This window comes from Cydia splendana, chromosome 26 (assembly GCF_910591565.1).
Source record: "Cydia splendana chromosome 26, ilCydSple1.2, whole genome shotgun sequence".
Lineage (NCBI taxonomy): Eukaryota > Metazoa > Arthropoda > Insecta > Lepidoptera > Tortricidae > Cydia > Cydia splendana.
This window is the reverse complement of record NC_085985.1, coordinates 11,527,836-11,536,455: the sequence shown is the minus strand read 5'-3', so window position 1 is coordinate 11,536,455 and position 8,620 is coordinate 11,527,836. Positions and strand designations below refer to the sequence as shown.

General features: G+C 36.5%; 1 protein-coding gene across 1 annotated transcript in view; it reads left to right on the top strand.

The window, feature by feature from the left end:
- Positions 1-6,190: 6,190 nt before the first annotated feature.
- The window catches only part of LOC134803087 (uncharacterized), a 94,156-nt gene continuing 91,726 nt past the window's right edge, over positions 6,191-8,620 (top strand). The window contains exon 1 of the mRNA XM_063775794.1: positions 6,191-6,512. Within this exon, the coding sequence (XP_063631864.1) occupies positions 6,328-6,512 (185 nt within the window). The 5' untranslated portion in view covers positions 6,191-6,327. The remainder of the gene's footprint in view (positions 6,513-8,620) is intronic.

Below are 8,620 nucleotides of genomic sequence, written 5' to 3'. Positions count from 1 at the left end.
AAAAGCCCGAAATGTTAAATCTTACTAGTTTACTTCAGGCTTTTACCAACACCGATATGGTAAATCCTAGGTCTTACCACGGCAACCGGTAAAGTTTGAATCATGCACTGATTCTTGAGATTATAATATAATATCATCTAATATATTAGATGATAATTTTTAAGAAAAAAAAACCGACTTCTATGGGGCCCGATGAAAGATTATGGTAGATGGTGCACTATGTAGAAAAGGAGGTAAAAACCACCCACTTTTCTAGTAGCATTTCGTTTCTGTAAGGGTCGCAGTTCTAACCTAACCTAACCCAATTTTGTTCGGTTCTGTGAGGATCGCAGTTCAAACCTAACCTAACCCACTTAACGGCGCATGCGGTGCGGTGTACGGGGGATTGAGCGGGAGGGGTTGAGAATCAGTGCATGATTCAAACTTTACCGGTCGCTGTGGTAAGACCTAGGATTTACCATATCGGTGTTGGTAAAAGCCTGAAGTAAACTAGTAAGATTTAACATTTCGGGCTTTTACCGATCGGCATCGGTAAAATCTAGGTTTTACTGGTAAAACCTAGGTTTTGCCGGTAAATCCTAGGTTTTGCCGTACTTCGGGCTTTTACAGTAACATATACAGTCATCGCAGTCGATGTAACCTCCTCAAAATACCTAGTTTAGTCGCTGCAACGATGCTGTGGCCAATGATGATGATGAGTACTTGTAATCCAGATGAGCGGAGAAGAAATGTGGATTACAACAATATTGAACTGGGAGGTAGGTAGTATATTTTCCGTGAGTCAGACCCTTTGGTCAGGCCACGACAAGTTTTTACGCCAAGTGCTCAAGTATGGTGCTTCTATATAGGAAAAGTATGAATAGGGAATATTACGCAAAATTCTGCGTAGAGGGCGTCACTCGCATACTCACAGGCCCTACCGCTAAAACACGAAAATCGAAAATTCGGTTTCTGCCTCTCTATCACTCTTGCTTATTCGATCGACAGAGAGGCAGATAACGAAATTTCGATTTTCGCGTTTCGCGGTATGTTATAGTGAAACCTTGTCAAAAACTGTTTAAGGCCTAGTATGTATAAGTTACTCTATGCCTTTACTCTATGTTTAGTGCTGCACTCTGGCGGCAGAACATTGCAGTAATACTCCCTATTGTCAGTGCCAAGTGGACTGCACACGTACATGACAGCCATATTCGAACTTAAGGCCCCAGTACACAATGGGCCAGCGCCACAAACTACTAAGAAGATACTACGGTTATCTCAAAGGCCCTACCAAAGGGCAGTGAATAACTAAAATCGAAATTAATATCTGCCTCCTGGGCCCAGTTTTATAAAGTTACAAGTTACAGGTTACAAGAGTACAGGCTACAGGCACCTGTAATGCACTGTGAACGGCTACAGGTGTTTTATAAATACACATAGATAATTACAGTTGTAAAGAACCACGGTCAATCTCGATTACATGTGAAATCTACAGGTGTGAAGGACATCACTATTTTAAAAAAAACGTCTGTCATAGATACTCTGTGCTCTACTCACGCTCTACTAAATGCTGTGTTATTGTTTGTTGTAAAATATTAATTATTGGAAAAATGCCCAGAAACTTCGAGCAACACCGGCTTCCGACACATCGGAAGGGAGGGGCCCAAGCGATATCTCACCGTACAAATCTTTCTGCCATTTTTCGCGGGGGGGAAAGGTGCACACAGTCGCACTTCTCACACACTTACATACAAAATCCAATCTGTAATGACGACACAAATACATAGAAAATGACACACGTCAAAGACAAATCTTGCAAACCTCGATCTCTTTTTGTGTACGGACGAGTGACAAGTGTCACAACACGCACACTAACACATTTTCGTTGAAGTATGTTATTGTATTCTGAGAGATGAGAAGTCGGATTTGTCGCTCGACCGATCCGCAATTTGTACTGAGCGAGCAAAATCGATAAATCCAACAATTACATGAGACTAAAATATAATAATTGTGTTTGAATGTAATTAAACGTATGATATGTAAAAAAAATATTACAAGTGAAATGTAACACTTTCTTTTTGTAAATTTGATGTCCCCGACCTCTTTTTATAACAAAAAACCGAGCAAACAGGCATTTTTGTGCAGCAGTGTTCACGCGCGCGTCTGGACTCGGTCTAGTGAAAAATCCAAGTGCAACTAGTTTTATTACCCGCGCTAGATTAGATTGACGCGCTAATCTTGTACCTCGGCAGAGGGGAAATAGTGCGAATGCCGCCTCCCTTCCGTGTTGCTCGAAAGCCCAGAAATGAAGGAAAAATCGAGTGGTTGAGAGCGGTGTTCGATGCCAAGGATATACTTTTCGGGCCGTTTTCAGATTCAGATTAAGTTAGACACTTCATGAAATATTTACCTAATAAGTAAATAAATACTGTGAAACACATTACTTACATTATAAAATGTATCGTTTCGGTAGCGGCTCAAAGATAAGTACGCTGTGTATCGAAAATTATGAATAGTACACTTTACCATAATGTGAATTGTGAATGCACTATACCTACTTAAATAAAGAGACGAATGCTAATAAATCAACGACAAATATCGGCACCAATCCCTTTCCGTTTCCTAGTAGATAAAATAAAACGATATCATCAATAAAATCAATATCAAACATATTGTCACTTTATTTCCTATTTACTATATGCTTCAGATACATTAACAAAAACTGATAAGGTCAGTGCATGGAAAAGTATGCATGCCCTGGCAAAATCGTTCGCGTTGGTGCCTAACAATAAAGAGTAAAGTTTAAAATCGCTCAGAAAACGAATAATTTTAATTAAAAATTAAGAATTACAGGACTCAAGACGTATGTCAGTTTTTGTTACAAGTGTACCAATCTACACTTGTAATTTACAATATTTTTATAAAACGCTTGTTCGATTATGAGTTGAAAACTATTAAACTCCCATATTTTCGTCTATGGTTGAGCTACAGGCACTTGTACCTGAGGGGCTACCGCGAAAACCGAAATTCGCAAATTGCGGGGATCTTACTCTTTTACTCCAATGAAGGCATAATTAGAGTGACAGAGAAAAATGCCCGCAATTGACGATTTTCGGTATTGGCGGTAGCCCTACTGTAACCTGTAAAATTGTAAGGCCCCGTTCGCACGGCAGCTTTTTCAACGCGCGTTAAAAAAGCGTTTGAATGACACAAATGGATAACCATGTATGTATTCACACGAAGGCGGTTTTTAAGCGCGACGCTTTTTTATCGAGCACTGTTCGATTTTCGGCGTTGAGCGTTGGCGTCAAATTGAATAGACCATACGGAAATCCGTGTATCTGTTCTCACAAGCGTTGAAAAAGCGCCGGCGCTGCTGTCAGTTGGCTGTCAAGTGTCAATTTTTGGTGTCAATCGTCAAGATTATTATTCGTTTCGCCTTAAAATGTCAACTTATGCTTACAAATTCCTGAAATATTCAAGCTATATTAAAATAATACGTCGTAATAGCAAATAAAGTATGGCTTTGCTGAGATCATGCGTACGTGGCAGTACGACTCACAAGTGATTTTTAAGCGTTCATATGAACACAAATATTGGAAACGGTAAAAAAGCGCCAACGTCGGGTTTTAACGCAACGCTTTTTAAGCTGTCGTGCGAATGGGGCCTAACACAGTACTTTTATAAAACGCAAATTAAAAACGTAGCAAGTGTTGCCAGTAAACGCCTGTACACTTGTAACTTGTAACTTTATAAAACTGGGCCCTGACTCGCTTTCGCTCGAATATGCAAGAGCGATAGAGAGGCAGATAACAAAATTTAGATTTTATGTTTTCGCGGTAGCCCCTCAGCAGCTGACTGTACAATATTTTTTCAGCCTTAGAAGTGTAATATATTATTGCAGGTGACTGTACAATGTACATCATTTTAGTTAATTATTAATAACCAAATGCGCTTTGAGAATCGATAATAATCGTTAACGAATACCGTATCGTTATTTACCGTTATTACAATTTACATCCCACTCTACGCAAGCAAGCCCAGTGTTGCCAACTTGGCATAAAATATGCCAGATCTGGCATATTTTATTCACTCGCTTTGTATCACAAAATTCTCCATTTAGCATCTGACATATTTTTAGGGTTCCGTACCCAAAGGGTAAAACGGGACCCTATTACTAAGACTTCGCTGTCCGTCCGTCCGTCCGTCCGTCCGTCCGTCCGTCCGTCTGTCACCAGGCTGTATCTCACGAACCGTGATAGCTAGACAGTTGAAATTTTCACAGATGATGTATTTCTGTTGCCGCTATAACAACAAATACTAAAAACAGAATAAAATAAAGATTTAAATGGGGCTCCCATACAACAAACGTGATTTTTGACCAAAGTTAAGCAACGTCGGGAGTGGTCAGTACTTGGATGGGTGACCGTTTTTTTTTTTTGCTTTTTTTTTTGTTTTTTTTTTATATGGTACGGAACCCTTCGTGCGCGAGTCCGACTCGCACTTGCCCGATTTTTTTTTGCATATTTTTGGTCTAAGCCAAGTTTGCAACAACTTATTGGCAGCAACAATATGCATCATCGCCTTATGTGGTCAATATTTTCATATGAATTTTGACTTTTGTGGTGATGGATGGGCGGATGGACGTTATAAATAATAATTTAAAACCATCTATATATTATTGTATTGTAATACATTATTTACAAACTATTTACATAATATCATGCGTGATGTTCGCGGTTATACGCCTGAAACGATTCTTCGTTTCTCGCGTTTGTGCTCACTTGGTCAATAATAAATTGCCAAACAACGGTAACTCGTAACCAACTCGTAACAGTCGTAACTATAGTCTGTCAAGCCATTTCCGTTAGTAGAAAAAAGCGGCAAATTTAAAAAGTGTAGGTGCAAAGGGTTATCGTCCCATCTTCGAGCAACACCGGCTTCCGACACATCGGAAGGGAGGGGCCCAAGCGATATCTCACCGTACAAATCTTTCTGCCATTTTTCGCGGGGGGAAAGGTGCACACAGTCGCACTTCTCACACACTTACATACAAAATCCAATCTGTAATGACGACACAAATACATAGAAAATGACACACGTCAAAGACAAATCTTGCAAACCTCGATCTCTTTTTGTGTGCGGACGAGTGACAAGTGTCACAACACGCACACTAACACATTTTCGTTGAAGTATGTTATTGTATTCTGAGAGATGAGAAGTCGGATTTGTCGCCCGACCGATCCGCAATTTGTACTGAGCGAGCAAAATCGATAAATCCAACAATGGGGTTGGCAACTGTCAAAGGTTTGCATAGATGGCGCCATCATAGATTGCCCCTTTTTCTATGAAATTTGGCTTAAAGGGCTGGCATCCAAGGTTTTAAAAAAACAAAAATTTGACACAATTCTAGGGATTGACAGGGCAAGCTATGATGGCGCCATCTGTTAAAAACTTCCACCGGCCAACCCCATTACATGAGACTAAAATATAATAATTGTGTTTGAACGTATGATATGTAAAAAAAAATAATACATGTAAAATTTAACACTTTCTTTTAGTAAATTTGATGTCCCCGACCTCTTTTTATAACAAAAAACCGAGCAAACAGGCATTTTTGTGCAGCAGTGTTCACGCGCGCGTCTGGACTCGGTCTAGTGAAAAATCCAAGTGCAACTAGTTTTATTACCCGCGCTAGATTAGATTGACGCGCTAATCTTGTACCTCGGCAGAGGGGAAATAGTGCGAATGCCGCCTCCCTTCCGTGTTGCTCGAAGCGTCCCATAGAAAATATGAATTTCACTCCTTATTCGGCTGACGAAGTAAGGTGCATTTTACTGCATATTTTAGACACCATATTATTATTTTATTAGCATTTTTTATAACATATAGTTGGTCAAACCAATTTGTCAGTCAGTAAGAACCAGGAAAACTATACTCATCATTTTCTTTTGGGTGCTAGTACTAGTGTAAGACAAAGATAGTATGATTTTCTCTGTCTATGATTGAAATGAGACATTCCTTTGACAAACTACATTTCAAAAAATTTTAGCATATAGACGGTCAAGCAAATCTTGTCAGTAAAAAAAGCCTTATTCTACTGACAAGATCTGCTTGACCAAGTATATTTTTGGCGTATTTTAAACATTAGTCTATCATTTTTTCAAAATCCGAGTTGGCAACACTGAGCAAGCCGTACCCGTGTCTCGCCATATTGTCCGCCATCTTAGATAGGGCGAATTAAGTTATTGTTGTATCGCGAGTGGGAAATATAGGATAAGTCGCCGAAAATAAATGTATTCGGCATGAGGACATGTGTTTAGTGAATATCTAACACCAATAATCATAATGGAGGAGGAATATGTTGACGCGCAGGACTCTGGAATGAACGAAGCGGTGAACCGTGGTAGTGATGGTAACGACAATATTGGTGATGGCTCGAAGGATTTCGGTGATATGAACTATGATGATAGCTACGAAGATGACGACGGAGGCAACGGATTCCGGGGTGGCCGCGGGCGTGGCAATTTTAGGTGAATATTTGGTTTTTTACTACACTTACGGCTGCATTTGGCGCGATTTTTCCCGGCTCTCCGATCAACTCCCGTTGGTTCTATAGCATGTACTTGTACTTATATTTCATGCATATGGACATATTAATTATAGTAGAATGATACTCGTATGTTAATTTCACTGGTTGAAAATATAATAAAATAACCTAAAAATTTTGCATTGTTACTTGTTCCTTGTTTTCCATAACTGCAATTGATTATAACATGAAAATTCATATTACCATGCTAAAGCTTAGAAAAATATATATATATATATATATATATGTTTATATTTCTATGCATGAATTCAATGAATCAATGTGTCTACCCGAGCTAAATTTTAATAATAATAAGCTGATTATTGAGCTAATTAAATTATAGTACGTACTGAAGTTCAGAGATTTACTAGATGCATCATTATTTCTAGAGGTCTAGTTGCATCATTATTTCTCTAAATGTGAGTGAACCCCGATGAAGGCCTAAGTAGTTAGCCTTTATATAAAATACTAACTTCTGTCTGCGATTTTGTCTGCATGGGCTGACGATGATTGATAACAACTATTGTATGTCCTGCCTCGAGGGTCAAACTATCTCCATACCAAATTTCATCTAAAATGAGAGAGTTACGAATTTATAAGACATATTAGTAGGCTACCAAGGGGTAGGGGTAGGGTAGTAGGGTAGGGGGTTGGGAGGAGGCTACCCAAGCTGCCCAGGACCGGAGTCAGTGGAAGAAAAAGATTCGAGCCCTACACCCCAGCAGGGGGTAACAGGATGGAAAGAAGAAGAAGATTAGTAGGCATCTAGCTTTAAATGTAAAGCATGTTGATGTTGAGTAGGGAGTGCTCCCGGTACTGGTTTTCTATACAAATACAGTACCGGAACTGGGAATTTCCGGTTCTCGCCATACAAACTCAGTACCGGGAGCATTCCCTAATGTTGAGTAGGGACGCCCAGGTAGTAGCAGGTAATGTGTCATGTCAAGTCTGTCATTCACCTTCACCGTTCATGCACACAAATGTAAAACGGCCAAGTTCTTTTAAATATTTGATTTTATATGTTATGAACACTCAAACTATTTCCATAATGAATATCATTGTCATTAGTTCAGGAGTTAAAGCATTAAGAGGTAACAGATTGAGTTAATTTGCATTTATAATATTATTAGAGATTACCTATATTTAGAATTAACCACTATGCGATATGCTTGCTATGAATTTGGAGGTTGTGGGTTCAAATCGGGGATGTTGCAGATTAGTGATGTGCCGAGAGTAAAATACCATTACCGGTATTTTACCATTTGGGAATATTACCAGTAAATTACCATTCTTCCCGGTAATATTCCCAAAAGCGGGTAATATACTCGTACGTACGTACGCTTACGTTATAAATGAATTAATTTAATTTAAAACATGTAGAAATGGCTTAATGATGTCACTATATACACAATAAATAAAATAAATAAAATAAATAAAATAAATAAAATAAATAAAATAAATAAAATAAATAAAATAAATAAAATAAATAAAATAAATAAAATAAATAAAATAAATAAAATAAATAAAATAAATAAAATAAATAAAATAAATAAAATAAATAAAATAAATAAAATAAATAAAATAAATAAAATAAATAAAATAAATAAAATAAATAAAATAAATAAAATAAATAAAATAAATAAAATAAATAAAATAAATAAAATAAATAAAATAAATAAAATAAATAAAATAAATAAAATAAATAAAATAAATAAAATAAATAAAATAAATAAAATAAATAAAATAAATAAAATAAATAAAATAAATAAAATAAATAAAATAAATAAAATAAATAAAATAAATAAAATAAATAAAATAAATAAAATAAATAAAATAAATAAAATAAAATGAATAAAATGAATAAAATGAATAAAATGAATAAAATGAATAAAATGAATAAAATGAATAAAATGAATAAAATGAATAAAATGAATAAAATGAATAAAATGAATAAAATGAATAAAATGAATAAAATGAATAAAATGAATAAAATGAATAAAATGAATAAAATGAATAAAATGAATAAAATGAATAAAATGAATAAAATGAATA